At 34.0% G+C, this 19829-nt stretch overlaps 1 protein-coding gene across 1 annotated transcript in view; it reads left to right on the top strand.

Moving 5' to 3' along the window:
- Positions 1–19829, top strand: part of Il1rapl1 (interleukin 1 receptor accessory protein-like 1) — a 1198232-nt gene that overhangs the window by 170867 nt on the left and 1007536 nt on the right. The window contains exon 2 of the mRNA XM_013026494.1: positions 10994–11099. Within this exon, the coding sequence (XP_012881948.1) occupies positions 11018–11099 (82 nt within the window). The 5' untranslated portion in view covers positions 10994–11017. The remainder of the gene's footprint in view (positions 1–10993; positions 11100–19829) is intronic.

Genomic DNA, 19829 nt, shown 5'->3' on the forward strand with positions numbered 1-19829 from the left:
ATTATTACCTCCTCCTTTGTTTCCCCCCTGCCATCCCTTCCCTCTCACCTCCACAACTACCCCCTTCTCATCCCCCACTTCCCCGCCAAAGTTGTAAAGTTCATTTTCAACATAGTGTCTTGTACATCTCATTGTTACAAAGGGTCAACCTGTATCCCTGTTTAAGCGTGTTGTTTTTTCCCTTCTCCTCCCCAAATTAAAGAAGTGTATATACAAGATGCAAGGCACCAACATCAAATGCAGTGAAAACAGGGGTTATACCATGGGGGAGAAACATACAAAGAAACAAAAAAATCACATGGTACATTATAAATATGTTAGAAACAATAGCAAGCAAGAAAAAAGATATTTGTGTCCCTATCTTGCAGTTCATTTAGATTAACATCATCTTATATGACTATATGTCCCTATCTTGGGGTTCATTTTGCTTAATATCGTCTTATATGGTCATATGTACATAGCTTTTGGCCTTTCTACTTCAGAATGTGATCTGTGAGATTTACTAATATTTGGTCCAAATAGTCATTTTTTCCAAAGCATTATTTTTCTGTACAGTGGAAATCTGTTTTCGTTAGCATGCATTGTTTAATGTTATGCTTTCTTTCATCTTTATGTATGTCTTTCATTGATATATATATCAATTTTTGCATTAATACTTTAAATAGATATGTCTAGAACTACCATGTACAATGTTCAAATCCTAGTAAATTCTTTTTCCCTTTTTTTCTAAATTTGTACTCTCCGTGATTTTTATTTGACTACTCAGTAATAAAAAAATCATTTAGATTTTAAGCAGAAGTATCTATTTGGAAAAAGGTTAGTTTATGACCAAAATTGAAAATGGTGACGACAAAATGGTGTCAACATTTTCATCTTAGAGAACATTATTTTCGGTTTTAGTGGCATGATATTTTCTGTTTTTATAATTTCAACTGCAAATAATGAAAATTTTGGAGCTTACTTTTTTGATGGCTTAGTTACCATTATTTTTCCTGTTTTGTTTCACTGCCTAGGAGTTCCAGATCAAAGCTAAATAATGTAAAATTAGCTCTCGCTGCTAGTGCAAGTGTAGCTTTTAGAATTGGGTACATTACTTATAATTGTTGTACTAGTTTGTTTTGCCCATTTGAAAAATATTTTCTAAATGATCACAAATATAATTATTGTTTTTCCTTGCAACATATTCTGTTTCTTGGAAGTTTGGAAGTATTCTTATTTGTTTTATTCTCCAGTCATTTTGAGCAGTCTACCCGTTAATAGCATTTTGAATTGTAAATGGTTTGGGGCTGTTAATAATTACATTGTTTTGTAAAGTTTGATAACTTGTATTTCCAGAAACCTATCCATTCTGGATCATTAAAAATTTAGTAAGATTCATATTATTCTTAGCATCTTATGTTATTGTGTATTGTTTTATTGTGAAAATACCATACAGAGAGGTTACAATTACATGGGCAAGGTAATGAGTACATTTCTTATCAAGCATTGTTGCCTCCTCCTTTGTTTCCCCTTCCCATCCCTTCCCATCCCTGCCCCACCGCTAAAGTTATAAAATTTGTTTTTCCACATAACAACTTGTACATCTCATTGTTGCAATGGGTCCACCTGTATCCCTATTTAAACAATTTGTTTTTGCCCTTCCCCTCTACAAATTATACCAGCATCAAATACAGTGAGAGCAGGGGTTATACCGTGGGGGAGGGACATACAAAGCAACAAAGAAATCATCTTATAAATATGTTAGAAACAATCACATGAAAGAAAAACATTTGAATACTTATCTTGGGATTCATTTCACCTAACATCAACTTATCTGACCTTATCAATAAGTTTTTTATTGTGAAAATACTATACAGAGTGATTACAATCACGTGAGAAAAGTAATGAGTACATTTCTTATCAAGCATTGTTGCCTCCTCCTTTGTTTTTCCCCTACCATCCCTTCCATTCCATCTCCACAACTACATCCCACTCCCCATATTTGATGTTAGTATGGTGTATTTTTGTAAGTTCTCTTTTCTAATTTTGTATGTCACTAATCATTTTCTTCATTGATTATATGAAAATTTGACTAACATTTTTTAAATGAGAACTCCTTATAGTATTTTGCTCCTTAAGCAATATTGATTTCTAACCTGCTGGGTAGTAAGAACTGAACTTCTTGACAGTTGAAAACATCTCCCCTTACCAGACCTATCTGGTCCCACACACAATAGGTCTGTCAGTTTTCCCATAGTTTACAGCTCCAGTGTGCTGGTTTGCAGGACATAGCATTGCACTCAGTGGCTTTACATCAAAGGATACTGTGTTTAATTCTTTAAACAACATTTAAATAAGGACCACACATATTTTAGTCAAGGCCATTAGTCTTCTGAGTACTTTATTCATCATCATCTTTAGGAGAAACTGTCAAGAACCATATGACTGTCAATTTTATTGACACCTTGACTTTTTCATCAAATGAGCAGAATAGAGCAGTATAGAAATTTGGTTATAAGATCCAGATCCCTAGCATTCCCTCATCAGTCAAGCTCTATGTGGATGAATGTTCTTCTGGTTAGAACTACTTACAAAACAAACATGTAACTATGTTTTACAAATTGATTCAAATATCATAATGGCATAAACATATTTTATATGATCTAAAAATATGATCTTGACTAATCTGCAACTTATATTGAACATATTGTTAACTATTATTAATATTATTTATTTTCACTAGTGGTTTTACAAGTTCACCAGTGTACCATTTGTTCTTTTTTGTTATTCCTGGGGCTTGAACTCAGGGCCTGAGTCTATACCTGAGCACTTTTTGCTCAAGGCTAGTGCTCTAACACTTTGAGATACATTGCCACTTCTAGTTTTCTGGTGGTTTATTGGAGATAAGATTCTCATGGACTTTTGTGCCCTGGCTGGCTTTGAACTATGGTCCTCAGATCTCAGCTACCTGAGTAGCTGGGATTACAAGCATGAAACACCTGACTCTCTTCACTCTTTATTTTGTTGGGTATATATTTGATCATTCTATCCTTTTCCTTATCAAGTCTACTCTTTATTCTTGGCCTACTCCATACCTTTCTAGTATCTGCTTCCTGGTATTTATTTTATTTTTTTTAACTTTGGCTCTGCCTTTCTAAGGAATTACACTATTTGAGTTCTCCCTTCAATCTACCATGTTTCAGGTAATATATTTTTATATCCTTGAATACCACTCAATGCAGAAATTTTAAAACCAAATATATAACTCTTTTCATTTTAAGGTTTAATCGTTCTCAGAATAATAGTCAAAGATTCCTGATATAAGGGGCAAGATTGCCTGTGACTAATTTTAAATATCATGCCTTTTAGTAAATTTCAGTTGTAGAGTCATGAAGAACCTCTGTTTATCCTCTCCATAGGGAATCTATCTTACAACATTAACGTTCATTGCTTTATGTAAATTGAGTGCTTAGAAAATATGCTATATCTGTGCCTTGCACAAACATAAACTGAATTTTTATTAGAGTGAAAAATGCTTATTTTAATGTTGATATTTTAACAGTAATTTGAAAATGTTAAGGAATAAATCAAATTGATTAGATCAGTCTTTGGGATAGGTTTTATATAATATCCAAGATGGGAAAGAGATATAAGAAGAGCTAGTGTTTTCAAATATTCAAAATTAATTTCATATGGTAGTATAGGCTTATCTTACCAAAACTCAGGAAGCAGAACAGGAAAATCATGAATTGAAGGGCAGCCCAGGCTACAAAGTTAGACATTGTCCCCAGCCCCGCCCCCAAATCTGTGATGAATTGTATTGTTGAACACTAACAGTGACCATAAGGACAATTATTTTGCTTCTAAATGTAAACATCGAATCAGATATTTGCTACCTCATTATGTGGCAAATAGGTAAAACATGAAATAAACACAATATCTACTCATGCCTATGAAATAAGTATCTTACCTAACACTATACAATAAGACTCCTTAATCTAGTTCTTTTTCATTTGAAAATTCATTTACTATACTTACAAATAGAATAATATAAGCGTGTAGTGTCTTCACATTTCCCGTCTAAATTTACCTTTGTTTTCATCTACTTGAATTTATTTTTTGCCTTTAGAAGGGTGTGTTCTAAATCTCTTCATCTAATATCTCTTACTTTTTAATTACTTTTTTTTCCTCTGGTACTGTTTACCCTTTACTTCATTTTGCACAGAAGTTTCTCTCTCCTTAACAGGAGCCATCTCTCAACTTTTTTTTACCTTCATTTGTGGACTCTGAATCTTGTCACTCAGAAAAATAGCAAATAAAGCTCATTTTCCATTTAAAATTTTACGATTATGTTTTAATGCTTGTAATATAAAGATGACCAGGATCCTTCCAACTCCTAAAATAGTTCTCTATTTGAATCCTCATTATACATGTGTTCTAATTATATCTTTATGCTTTCTTGCTTCACTATCACAAGTCCTTCCTAATTTATGCTTCCTTAATTTCATTTGCTTATACTTTACCTATGTTTAGATCCCAGGACTGAAAATGTAGACCATCTCTCTTTATTTGTTCTTCTTATCTTAATCTATGACTTCAACATCAGCTATAACTTCAATATTTTCATTTCCATCTCTCTACCAAGTTCTTAGATAATAGTTTTTTTTAAAAAATTGTCAAGGTGATATACACAGGGGTTACAGTTATATACAAAAGGTAGCGAGTATATTCCTTATCTAAATTGTTACCCCCTCCCTCATTTTTCTCTTACTTTCTGTCCCCCCAACCCACATCTCCAGGTTGTATAGTTTATTTCCAATGCATTGTCTTGTGAGTATCACTGTTGCATCTGGTTCTGGGAATATGGCTTAGTGAGTCTCATGAGTCTCATGGATTTTCTGTTCACTCTGGATTTGAACTGATCCTCAAATCTCAACCTATTGATTAGCTCAGATTACAATCATGAGCCACCTATTCCTGATTCTTCTTTTCAATACTCTGTAATGTCACTGTGTTTTAATTCCAGATGTGATTTGTTTCCTGAGTATTTGCTGTTATTATATGTTTTTTTTAAATTGTGAAAATACCTCACAGAGGGGTTACAATTACATGAGCAAGATAATGAGTACATTTCTTATCAAGCATCTCCCCCCCTTCCCATCTCCCCCCCTTGACCTCCCCACCCCATGCGCCAAAGTTGTAAAGTTCGTTTTTCGACATAACGAATTGTACATCTCATTGTTGTAATGGGTCCACCTGTATCCCTGTTTAAACAATTTATTTTTTCCCTTCCCTCCACAAATTATACTAACATCAAATACAGTGAAAACAGGGGTTATACTGTGGGGGAGGGACATACAAAGCAACAAAGAAATATCTTTGTTGCTTGAGTCCTTATCTTAGGGTTCATTTCGCCTAACATCAACTTATCTGACAGTTTCTGCTTGTCTCAGACATATACTAGTTATTGCAAATAAGGGAAACCATGGGACCTATGTTTCTTTGGGCCTGGCTTATTTCACTTAATATAATTTTTTCCAAGTCTTTCCATTTCCTAACAAATGGGGCAATGTCATTGTTGGTGGGAGTGTAATCTTGTTCAACCACTTTGGATAGTGGTATGGAGGTTCCTCAAAAGACTCCACATAGAGCTCCCCTATGACCCAGCAATCCCACTTTTGGGCATTTACCCCAATGATCACAAGCAAGACCATACCAAAGCTACCGGCACAACTATATTTATTGCAGCATTATTTATCATAGCTAAGATATGGAAGCAACCCAGATGCCCCCTCAGTAGATGAATAGATCAAGAAAATGTGGTGTGTATATATATATATACACAATAGAATTCTATGCCTCCATCAGAAAGAATGACTTTGCTGTTGTTATATTAAGGCCTACTTTCTTCTCCTCCTCTTCCTCCTCCTCCTCCTCCTCTTCCTCCTCCTCCTTCTTCTTCTTGTTTCTGTACCACTGCTAAGTAGTTCCTCCAACTTGAACGTAAATTTTATAAACAACAATTCATATTAATGTCTAAAAAGCATTCATTAACTTATCATTGTCTAAACTGCAAAGGATCTTAGAATTGTATGAAAATGGTACAAGTAGAAACTTGAGAAAGTTGTAATGTATATTCTGAGGAAAAATAGTCAGTATACGTAAAATGCATTGCGATTTAAAGAGATCAGAATGTAGGAAATGCTTTTGGGTAATGAACTTTGATAAAACATGAGTAAAATTTGGGGAGACCTGAAAGAACAGTCCCAACTTCTTATCTAACTTATTTTGCTAGTAATAGTGTACGTTGGTAGTTACAACTTCTGTTATTACTCCTTACAACCTGTGGTCTAATTATACTACAGTCTTAAAACTTGTAATTTGGCCTCTATGTTGCATTAGGTTTCTTTTATTGGTACTAAATTATTACCACCTTTAGTGGCTTAAAACAATCTAAATTTTTATTTTCTAATTCTGGAGTGCAGAAGTCCAACATAGGTCTTTCTGAGATAAAATCAAGGCATTGGTATATCTGCATTTATTCTGGATGATCTAAAGAACAAATTGTTTCCTTAACTGTTGTAGCTTTTAAAGGCAACAAATATTCTTCAGAGACTTTTCTTCCATTTTCAAAGCATAACATCTAAATCTCTGCCTTTTAATTTCCACCCATGTCTTTTCATTCTCTGGTTTTAATTTTTCTATGTTCCATCTATAAAAGAATTAGCAATTACTTTAGACAATTCAATGATCATCTCCCATCTTAAATTCCTTAATTACACGTACTCAGTCCTTTTTCTCTGCAAGGTAATGTAGTCACAGTTTCTAAGGATTTTTATGTGGACATGTTTGGTGGGGGGCATTATTCTACCTAAAACTAGTTCATGAATTCTTTGTTCTCTATCCAGAATGTCCTTTCCCATAGAAAGTCTTTTCTTCATGGCCTAGATGAAATTCTTCTTCCTTTAAAAGTCCTTTCCTATGACTTCAGTAGACTCAACCTGGAACAGAATTAATAGATTTGTCCCTTCACTCCCTCAGCACATTATACTGGCCATATGGCAACAGGACCAGTCTAATTAAGTAAGTAAGCATTTATCTCCTTTATTGGTGTGTGAGCCTTCTTTATTAGACTACATTGCAGTGACTTTGTGTCCCCACTGTACCATAGCACTGCATCTTGTAACTAGTCTATGCTCAATAAGTGTTTATCAAGTGATAGGTTTGAATGCCTATGTTGTACTGAATAGAATAACAGCCATATCTACCCCTCCCTTCTTCCCTCCCTCCCTCCCTCCCTCCCTCCCTCCCTTCCTTCCTTCCTTCCTTCCTTCCTTCCTTCCTTCCTTCCTTCCTTCCTTCGTTCCTTCCTTCCTTCCTGCTAGTATTCATTAAACATTGAATGGAATAAAGTTGAATAAAACACTCAATTGTGTTGCAGGAGCACCAAATCTAGTAGAATAGAAAGAGATATGACTAGGAGGAGGTGCGACTCAAATGGCAAAATCCTTGCCTAGAAAGAGAGACCCTGAGTTCAAACCCCTGTACTGCCAGGAAAAAAAGAAAGATAAAGGTTATTAGTGTGGGGTAGAATTTGTTGATCTATAAAAACTTTCACAGCAAGAAGATATTTGTTGGATCAATAATATTATGTCATTACTATCAGAAATAACTATAGCACCTTTTATTTACTAATTTGGTATTAGTAGGAGTAGTAGGAGTAGTAGAAGTAGTAGTAGTAGTAGAGAAACTAGCCACAGAGGAGATGAGTTTTTTACCAAAGATCATACAGTTTATAGGTGGTAAAGATGAGATGAAAAAAATAACAGGCAGACTTATTACTTATAAGCACTGTAATATACTGATTCTGTGTATGATTAAGGAGTAATTTATTAGAAATTAAATAGTTCATTATATTCTTCATAAGAAATAGATGAGTAGGTTTAGGCCCATTCACCTAGAATTTGAAGCCTTCTTTTTGTCTTCTTTTTTTAAATTTTATTTTATTGTAAAGATGTCGTAAAGAGGGGTTATAGTTACATGAGTAAGGTACTGAGTACATTTGGTTATGTTCCTTTTTTTGTATGTTTTTGTACGTTTTTTATTGTATAAGTTCTGTAGAGAGGGGTTACAGTTACATGAGCAAGATAATGAGTACATTTCCTATTGAGCATTGTTGCCTACTCCTTTGTTTTTCCCCTACCATCCTCAACTTCTAAACTAAGTGAATTAGTTTGCTGCTAGTATGAATTACAATGTGACAACCAGGAAATAAGTGAGAACCTCAACAAATGTTTAGGCACCACTTATCCACAGTTTCACTTTCCATAGTTTCAATTATAGTCTGAAAATATTAAATGTAAATTTCATAAACAATCAATGAGTTATATCTGAATAGCTTGATAAAAAATCTTATACTGTCATGTTCACTGTCACCCAGAATGAAAATTTTTCCTCTCTTCAAGAACATCCAGACTCTATTTTCCATTAACACTTGTTAGTCTTTATGTGGCCATCTTTGTTATCAGATTGATTGTGGTAGTTTCACAGAGCTTCTGTTCAAGTAGCCCTTATGTAATAATCCAATGTCATAATGTCAACATAATTCACCTCATCATGTGGCCATTGTATCATCTCACATCATCACTAAAAAGGTGATTGTAGTACAATAGACATATATAGAGAGAGGGTCCTATAACTTTAGCTACAATACATTTTATAATTTTTGTTGATTTTCTGTTGTTGATTTCTAACCTACAAATTAAACTTTGTCATCAGTATGTATGTATAGGAAATAAAAACAGTATGCAATAAACTTGGTACTATCTGTACTCTCAAACATCCACTGAAGGTAACAGAATATCTCCCATGCTGATAAAGGGAAACTGCTCTACATAATTTGCATTGCTTTATCTGGGTATAAATTTTTATTTTGCTAACAGCATAGCAAAGCTTGAATATCTTTGACTAGTCATACTTAATTTTTTCACTTTAAGATATAAGAAATTTCCACAAAGAAGGTTGAAAAGATTACTATGGATTTACCAAGATATTAAGTCTCTAAAATGCTATATATTTTTGTTGTTGTTTTGTTTTCCCTGATAAATAGTTTCAAGAGATCACTTAAGGATTTTGGTGTCACCATGTTGGTACATCCCAAACCAATTTAATTTTAAGAAATAGAATTGAAAACTGTACTAAATGTCTTATAGAAATGAAATGAGTAAGGAAATAGTATTTTGAATGAGAGTAAAGTAAAAGATAGTTAAGCTGGAAGGGTTTTCTGTGCATAGTTGGATCTGGAGTTTCTTGGGCAGCACTGATTAAACTCACACTGAGAACAGAACTGATTCTTACTGCTAACCTGAAGGCTAAAGATATCAACTTGAATATTTCCTGCAGCTCCTGTTAGTAAGATGGCTGGGAAATAAGATTTGGGACTGGAGTTTGGGGAATACATGACTCAAGCTTACATTTTAATATGGCAGTTTCTCAGATGTGCCTGATAAATCAGCACTTTGGACTAGGGTTCATTTATGTCTTAATGTGATGCCAAGTTCCATGTTTAGCAAAGAAAAGCCAGCTATCATCTAAAGGTATGTTGGAATTCAAATAGCTTATTCTCAATATGATTATATAAATTCTCTGATTTTCAGATTAATATGATGGCATTTGGCTGCAAGTGAAGAGCTTTTGATTTTGTTTTGTAAATTAAAATGTATTTTAACTGACTTATTAACGTGAATGATTTAATCATTTGAAATATTCAGTGATGTGTGAAACCCTTGGAGAGCAAAAATTGTGTCCAATCAGCATTTCAGTTTCCACATCTTTAATAAAGTCATCATGATGGAAAGCTGGACATGAGCAGTCCTCAGAGATCTTACAGACACTTGTGCTGTCATGAGTGAACAATATATTTAAATGGTGTTCTGAGTAGCCACTGTTTGAAATTCAGTCTTTCACCTTTACTATTTCAGTCTTATACAACAAAAGATAAAAGTAGAAGGATAGAATGGCTAATTGCCAAAGGCTAGGAAAAATTGGGGAAAGCTGGTTAAAGCATTCAGGCTTACAGTTGTATGATGAATGTATGTTGTGAATCAAATACAGGCCAAAGTTAATAACTCTGTAATGTAAACTTTGCTGAGGGTCAATTTTAAGTGTTCTGGTCTCTTACCAAAATATGTTTACTGTATCAAGAGATAGATGTCTTAAACCAACATGATTGTGATATTTTGTGACATATATATTTATCATGGCATCACAATATACACTTTCATGCAAATTTGTGCATTTTATCTCAAAAAAGTAGAAAAACAAAGTACACCTTTTTCTGAGGGTAGAAAACGTATACTTAATTGAAACTTCAAGTGAAACATTTTGCTATTTGGAAACAAAAAGCAGTAAGGTAATGTCCTTCCCTGCTGATAACCTTGTAACAGAACAAACTGGTGCATATTTTTGTATTTTCCACTTTGTAGCTTCTTTTGATAGAGACAAAAGTCTTAAAATCCCATGAAGTGTCTTTTTGAGGTTTCTGAAAGAGAGTTTGTGAAATCACAAATCTTTAGAGGCATACAAATTATGGTTTCATCTTGATTAGGAAGAATAACACTGGGTAAAATTACATTCTATTCAGGATGGCATATTTTAAAATGTCACTTAGGGGACTTTACATTAAAAATAAATTGTTAGTGAAATAGTTCTTTTGCATGGATTGTTCCGACTTATTTAAATACAACCAGGGGCAATAAATTTAGAGAAACTTGAAACCTTAAGGGAATACAAGATATTAAAACATTTTTATAGGCTTACAGGGACATCATTTGACATTACCAATTTTGATTTAATGTGAAATCACAACATATGGGAAAATATAAAAAAGACACTGGTCCTATTCTTTACTTTTTGTATTTGTCTCAATTATCTTTGACCAAAAGTTGTACAAAAATCTTAGAATATTTCTATATATCTTTTACAATGTATGTTTTTTTTTTCTTTTAATCTTTAGGGAGCAGACTTTAAGCGCTGAAAGATGAAAGCTCCGATTCCACATTTGATTCTCTTGTATGCTACTTTTACTCAGAGTTTGAAGGTTGTGACCAAGCGAGGTTCTGGTAAGAACTGTTCCCTTCCCCTCTCCTCATGTTCATGGTTTAAAATGATGATGCCACATTCACAGACGTGCCATCCGTAAGAGGTGGAAAAATGTGTGGAATCCACATTGTGGAGATATTGTAGGTATATGAGTGTATTGATGGGAAATTTAAAAAATGGGAATGGGTTGAAATGAATGTAGCCTATACTGCTGATTACTAGGAATTAGAATGAGTTCAATGCTAAACAAATCATATAGTATGATTTCCAGCTTTCTTTCACAGTATCATTTTCAATATTATACAAAATATTATAGCTTAGCATTTCATTTTCAGTTGTGCTTAAGACACATTCTTTTTAGGATTGTATTACAGCTGATTTGCTGTGTTGATTGGATGCATTTCAGGGGAAGAATCAGTATTTTTGAAGAAACTTCCATAGGACATTCCATAATACTTAACTAAGAAATTTAAATTAGAGTATAATAGTAGGGAAAAGAGCTCTTAAGCAGGTTATTTTAAAACTTGTGAAAAACTTTACACATTACTAAGCATCAGAGTTTCTATCTGACGGTTGATACTGAGAGTAAAGTAATGGTTAATATATCTATAATTGAGTATGTAGTCATTTAAAAATGTACCTAGTAAGCCATTGATACACAAAGCCTGGCCAGGCTCCTGCTTCATGATTAGTTACAAAACTTTTGAAGTTATAACTTTTAGTTATAAAACAAGTGCATACACATTATATTTCTTGCTGCTAGAACTAGGATATGTTTCCTATTAGTTCCAGAGGGATAGTAAACAAAGATGAAATAACATTCAAGAGCTGTAGAGTGCTATAATATAACAGATGTTGCCTTTGGAATTCAGAAAGGAGAAGGGATGAAGGGGATGAGATTGGGCTGTGCAGCAACCTTATCAGTCTTTTAGGTTAAGAGGCTTCAAAATCATGTTTATGATACAGTGGAAAAGGTTACATTCAAGGAAAATAAAGAGCAGTTCTCTTTTCATGAATGCCTTCTGGAAAAAACAAAACAACCTCTAAGAAGAAATTGGGAAGGGCTTTGTGTTTGGACAAGAGTTCAAGTTAAATATATTTTGTGAGTCTATTGATGATCCTTTACCATTTGGTCGTGTGTGTGTGTGTGTGTGTGTGTGTGTGTGTGTGTGTGTGTGTGCGTGCGTGCGCACGCATGCCATTGTGGTCATAAGCAAGTTAAAAAAAGTGTCTTTGTATTTGCATAAAGTTTCATCTGTTTTTCTGGATTTTGTAAATGAAAGAAAACTGTAAGACTATGATTATTGATAAAACTTTAAAACATCATAAGGCTTATGATTGTTAGACCTAATTATATAAAATGCTGTTTTTATTCACTTGTTTCTGAGCATGTCAGATCTATGCTTTATTTATTGAAGTCACAAATAATTCAGATTTATTCTCTATAAGATCTAATTTGGAAACAAATTGTACATTTGAGAAACATGGAACAAAGCCAGAAATATGGAAGGACTAGAAACTTCTTATCTCCTCCTCTAGTGACCTGGAAAAACTCAATGACCCATTTCAAATTTCATTTTCTTTTATTTTTGATGACATATTGTTTCAGGTAGATATTGCTAAAATATCAGAAATTAGATGGAAATTCTGAAGCTATGTCTTCAATTTAGGAATTTGGTTGTTGCTGGGTGCTGGTGGCTCATGGCTGTAATCCTAGCTGCTCAGGAGGCTGAGTGTCAAGGATTATAATTCAAAGCCAGCCTGGGCAGAAAAATCGGTGAGACTCTTATCTCCAATAAACTCCTAAGAAAAAGCTGGAATTGGAGCTGTGGCTCCAGCGGTAGTACATTAGCTTTGAACACAAAAAAGCTCACTGACAGGGCCTGAGTTCAGCCCCCAGAACCATCAAAAAAAAAGAATCTAGTTATCACATGCCTACTTGTTACCTCTCAAAAAATGTACTTTTATAACATAGTGTAAAATGACAGCTAAGGACAGACAGCACTGGAAATTTAGCATCTTAACTTTATTCCATAATATGAATTGTTATTCTTTCTCCCTCTGTCTATACCAACAGCAAATGGACTTCCTAAATGGAAGACTGTCTACTTGTTTGGTTGGTTTAGGGATATTAACTGTATTAACTTGAGAATCAATATTATTTTATGAAGATACTTTTATAACTTGAGCTAATTTCAGATGATGTCTGTTACCATGGCACCTGTGAAGGGAGAAGGAGATATGCAGTTTACTGAATATCATCATTACTGACCTCCATAGATCAAGTAGAAGAAGAGTATGTTTGGCAACTTCTTCTTAAAAGATTAATAGCTCAATCTTCATGCCCAGCCCAACCTATAAAACCAGAGACATTAATGCCAGGGAGTAAAAATCAATTTCTGATGTTGGATCTTGCATATTAACCAAAATTACATAGACTTATTTTTTTCTTAGCATTTATTTTTATTCTTGATTTATCAATCTTTTTGAAAGTTTAATAAACACAATTCAAATTCAATTCTCTTCATGACAGTTATTAGAAACATTTTTAAAATTCACCATGGCCACTAGAAAACTGAATCTAGATATCTTAATAATTAAGAATATATAAAAATAAGCAGGGTGACAGTAGCTCATGCCTGTAATCCTAGCTACTCAAGAAGCTGAGATCTAAGGATTGTGTTCAAAGCCAACCCAGGCAGGAAAGTCCCTGAAAATCTCATCTCCAATAAACTACCAGAAAATGGGAAGTGGTACTGTGCCTCAAGTGGTAGAGTGCTAGCCTTGAACTGAAGAACTCAGGGACAGCACCCAAGCCCACAGTTCAAGCTTCACAACCAAAGAACCCCAGTATATATAAAAATAAAGATAACATATAAAATATGATTAAAATAACAGGATTTTTATAGCATGTTAATTATGTATAATGTTTACTTCAAAATTACAAATATGATCATTTCATAAAAATTTAGAATGAAGTATTTCTCATTAACCCAACTAATTTGAAAGCAATAGGAGCTCTTATTACACAATTTAGAGATATATTATTTCTATCACATGGCTAGCACTCCTGCTACTATTAATTTAAGGAACAAATTAAACCTAATTAGGTAGTTATGTCATTATAATATCCTTGTTTTAAAAAGTCAAAATTCAACTTCTAAGGCTTTGTTTTAAATGTCATTTTAGATATGTGTATATTATTGCAAATGAGGATTGGATGTGGTCTCTTGGATAATAGTATGAGTTTGTGGATACATTTAGAATGAAGGCTTCTAACATATATGGGAGCAGATATTCTATTGTTGCACAATAGATTTTTATCCTGAACAAGTTTATATTTAACAAGTTGATAAGCAGAACTTGAAGAAAAACACAGATTACCAATATTACTAACCTCCCTCCAGTATTTGAAGTGTTATGGCAATTCAATAGTAAACATTTGAGTTGCTGTGATTTGTAGAATTCCATACAAAAACATATATAAAGTAAGTGATTTATATGAGAATCTTCGTATGTCAACTAATTTAGGAAATTTAGTTTGATATGTTCTTTTTCCCTTATCTTTTCTTCTCTTCCCACCTCCTTCCTTCATTTATTTAGTGTATTTGTCTGCAAATGATTTATTTCACTGTTGCTACTGTGTATTTGGAGAACTTTGTTTTCACTGTAGGAGACTGAATTCAGTACTTACAAATGTTCAGTTAGAAATAACCCCTGTTTTCACTGTATTGGATGTTGGTATAATTTGGGGAGTGAAAGGGAAAAACCAAATTGTTTAAATAGGGATACAGGTTGACCCATTGAAACAATGAAATGTAAGATGCTATGTTGAAAAACGAACTTTACAATTTCGGGGGGGGAGGGGAGAATGTAGTTGTGGAGATGGGAGGGAAGGGATGGTAGGGGGGAAACAAAAGAGGAGGAAACAATGCTTGATAAGAAATGTACTGGTTACCTTGCTCATGTGATTGTAACCCCTCTGTACAGCATTTTCACAATAAAAAAACTTATTTAAAAAAAAAGAAATCTACAACTATGTTACATTCCTAGCACTTGGTTTTTTGGAAACAAAGTTACTATATTACTCAGGCTGGCCTTGAATTTGTCATAACCTCTCTGCCTCCCAAGTGCTGGAATACAGGCCTGAACTAACATGTCAAATTTTTTAATGATAAAATTTCATCATTATATTGTTTAAAAAGATAATATCTACAAAATGCTGTATATTTTTCAGGACATTCAAAGAAGATAGTATGATATGGTGTCTGTAATTAGTGGTGTCTGTAATTAGTGGTTTGTTTGAAAGTGTATACATAATGTATGTGTGTATGTGTATAAAATACTGTACAGAGAGGTTACAGTTACACGAGCAAGGTAATGAGTACATTTCTTATCAAGGATTGAATTTGAGGTCAGGCTCAAGAGTTGTAAAATGATATGAATTGTTGAAAGACTGTTATTTACTTAGTGTTACTATACCATTTGGAGGAACTAAAGTGTGAGTGGAAGAATTTTAAATGATGAAGAGAAATGAAGCTGGAGTATCATAGATATAGAAAATAAGAAGAAAATCAATGATCATTTGTGTTTTGTGAGTACTCTGCTTTTATATTCATCCCTAGAATGTAAGATGGTGAGTGCCAGAACCATTTATGCTTGTAATCTCTATAGTACCAAATATGGTATAGCTTTCAGAGATTCATAGAAATATCTCAATGAATTAATGAGTACATAAATGAGTGACTGTGTAATTTTTAATTACAGGATGAATTATAACAGTGAAGATACTATAGGACTAATACAATATTATGAAAATATAGATAAATTAAAATAGAGGCATTTAACCAAACATGTATTTTTACTTAAAGCGCCATCAATATAAGGTACAATATGAGAACTTTGATGCAAAAACAAACTCAGAATAAACAATATGTACAACATAAAGGCAATGAACCATTGCAAATATTGAGTGTTTGCACAAGCCTAGTCATTGGTGGCTCATGCCTGTTATTCTAGCTAATCAAAAGGCTGAAATCTGAGGAATAAGCTTCAAAGCCAGCCTGGACTCTTATCTCCAATTAACCACCACAAGATGTGGAAGTAAAGTTGGTCACTCAAGTGGTAGAGTGCAAGCCTTGAACAAAAATGATCAGGGAGAGCTGGGAAGGTGGCTCAGAGGTAGAGTGCTTGCCTTGCATTCATGAGGCCCTGGGTTTGATTCCTCAGCATGACATAAGCAGAAAAGAAAAAAAAGCTGGAAGTGGCGCTGTATAGTGCTAGCCTTGAGCTGAAGAGCTGAAGGACAGTGCCCAGGCCCAGAGTTCAGGCCCATGACCGGACCCCCCCCCAAAAAAAAATGATCAGGGACAGTGGCAAGACCCTGAGTCCAAGCCCCAGGACTGACACAAAAATAATGTAGTTTCAAATACGTTAGAAGGAAAGCAATTTGTCAGATATTTTTGTATGGGAAATTTACTACTGTTTTGTAGAACAATTTATATGATTGTACATACATTTTGGTTTTAATGGTATTAATGAATAGTGGTTATCATGAAAGGGATATAGCTCATAGTTTCTGACACATGATAAATAACCAAGTCATTTCAGGATAGATACAGTATGGAGAAAAAGCAGTTATTGAAAAATATGTTATATTCCAAAATGGATTTAAGATACAAAATGTATCCCAATGCTACTACTTATTGTGGGGTAAAAAGATAATGAAGGACAATTTTTTTGTATAAAATTCCTTAGATGTTTTTCTTGGCTGAAATCAATGGTAAAATAGTCTGTAGAGATTTTCTGAAACTGGTGACTTTTGCCTAAATACTTTATAGAAGTCAACAGTAGTTAAGGAACCAAAGACAGTTTAGTCTTTGTGACTTTTATCTGTGGATGTTTATTTCCTCCCATGTAAACTGAGATTTTACTAGATCAAAATGAAAAAAAGAAGTCTAGTTGTTTATTTCTATCTCTTGCCAATGTGATTTGTGTACATGAGCTCTCTTGGGCATTTGTGGAAGTCAATGAGCTTAATTCCATATGATTAAGAGACAAACTAGTCTCCCAACATCTGCCTTTTATTATGTTACCATGTGTTAACTTTTAGTTTTTAAACTATGTCAAAAATTTGAGATATTTCTCTCTATTTTCCTTTGGGAGAGCTTGCAAAAATCAAACCCTAAGCCTTTGTTTCTTTACTCTTTGAAATGCAAAGCTGAAGTTAAATTTCCCTTTAAAAAGATTTTTCTCTTGTATTTATTATATATTTTATAAATTTTGAAATTAAATCTGGAATAATCTTATTTGTTTAAGTGGTGTCTTTAATTGGATAAGTCTAATAAAAATAGAACTAATAAACTGGGCACTGGTGGCTCACGCCTGTAATCGTAGCTACTCAGGAGGCTGAGATCTGAGGATTGCCATTTAAAGCCAGCCCAGGCAGGGAAGTCCATGAGACTCTTATCTCCAATAAACCACTAGAAAACCGGAAGTGGTGCTGTGGCTCAAGAGGTAGAGCACTCACCTTGAGCTGAACAGTGCAGGGACAGCGCCCAGGCCCAGAGTTCAAACTCCATGACTGAACAATAAAAAAATAGAACTAATAGCTCACAATAACTGTTCAGTGCCTTGGTGCGGTAATAATATGATATATCTGTGAATTTCACTTTCATATGATTTAGTTTTTTCAAAACAATTTTATATAGGGCTGTCATAGATTATTGACAATTTGGAAAGTAATACCTTGTTCATGGTCAGTTTACATGAAGAAGGTAAAAGCAAATGTGGACAGATCTTCCAACTTGACCAAGATTTAAATGAGGAAGAGACCATTTCAAGTTAATAAATATATAGCAGTATGGTACTATATCATTATATATATTATAAAACATAATGTATTGTTCTATGTATTCAATTGGAGATGTGAGGGGTAGCAAAGTATGGTTAGCAGCCAGTTAATGGTGGCCATTTAAACTCAAGTTGAAGAAGTGGGTTTTATCATAGACATAGCACATAGATAGTGACTACTTAAACAGAAAAATAAAATCATTTGTTAACTATAGGGCCCCTGATGATCTATAATATTGCTTGGGTATCAGAACACTAATTAGTACATTATCAGTGTCCTATCTCTGTATTAGCAATTTTTCACAAATATAAGATAATAAGCATGCTTGTATTTTTTCATTTTGCCATTTATCAAAGCAATTGATGACAGTAACATCTTGATCAATGTCACATGCTTCCATATTCTCATCATGCTTCAACCCAAACCTTTACCTTACTCTTCTTAATGCTATGACATACAATGATTTCTTGACTGTATTCTCCTCTTCCCCTCACCACTTTCTTGTATTTTTTATGTCAAATTCCAAAATCAGAAATTGTGGAGACTACATACAGAGAAGTCCCTTTATTGACTTTTACTAGCTTCCACTCTATACCAGCAATTCTTTGCTTAATGATCCTTTTTGCTATGTTTTATAACATACTCATATATTAGTGATAAAGTTGTGAACAGTAGTTTATTTTGTTTGCTTGTTTTTGTGCCAGTCCTGGGTCTTGAATTCAGGGCCTGGATACTGTCCCTGAACTTCTTTTGGTCAAGGCTCCAGCTATACCGCCTGAGCTGCAGCTCTACTTCTGGCTTCTTCATAGTTTATTGGAGATAAGCATCTCAAGCACTTTTCTGCCTGGGCTGGCTTTGAACTGAGATCCTCAGACCTCAGTCTCCTGAGTAGCTAGGATTACAGGCATGAGCCCCTAGCATTGGGCACAGTTTTTGCAAGGGTATTATTTGATCTAGTGTAATTTGTAGTTAGTTAATTCAAACAAAGTTCTTATCGCATGTACTGGAGTCTAGAGAAAGGATGGCAGTTTATAAACCAGATGGGAAGAAAGGAACTCAAAAGAGGGATGTAGAAAAATTTTGTTGAAGGGGCCATATGATCTTTGACCCATGATAAAAACAGGAGAGTATGTGGGAAATATGGAAGGATTGAGAAAAAAAACTTGGTAGAAGATGAGGAAGGAATTGAAAAAGGAAAAGAAAAAGTGAAAAGTGACACTAATGATGTTTTGGAGCATAGGGACATTTAAGATTCACCCACACTCCAAAATCACTGTGTCAAAAATATCCCTTTTTCCTTGTGGTAGCCTAAAAGAGCCTGAGTATTGTTCAATGATAAAGACCTGACACAAAAATGATTTTCTGACTCAAAGTACCAGAAATGAGAATAGGAAGGAAATTTTAAAGTTAGAATCCATTGAGTTTGATGATCAATTAGATGTGGGAGGTTAGAAAGAAAGAGGTGAAGAGAATCATTCTGAAATGGGAGAATGGTGATGCTATCAATCATATTAAAGGTCCCTGAAGCAGAAAAACTTGAAACAACCACTTATTTAAAGAGAACAGTAAGGAAGGTCTTTGTGACTAAAGCAAAGATGAAAAGGTAGATTGGGGATACATTTGGAATGTATTGTATGTCTTACAAGGGATTTTGGATTTTTCTCATGTAGAACAAAAAAAATAGCTGAGGTATTTAATTACCTTAACTCATTTCAGTAGAAAATTCGGTCTGTAAGACTGAAATTCTGTTTGGTAGATCTCATTGTAGTTTCCTTCACAAACCATAAAGATGAAAGTACTCATTATGCATGCAACCATGCCATGCACAGATTTATACAAACCTCTTTTTACATTGAAGAGGAATATATAACTTTTATAGAAGTATGCATGGTGAAAA

Source organism: Dipodomys ordii, unplaced genomic scaffold (assembly GCF_000151885.1).
Source record: "Dipodomys ordii isolate 6190 unplaced genomic scaffold, Dord_2.0 Scaffold94, whole genome shotgun sequence".
NCBI lineage: Eukaryota > Metazoa > Chordata > Mammalia > Rodentia > Heteromyidae > Dipodomys > Dipodomys ordii.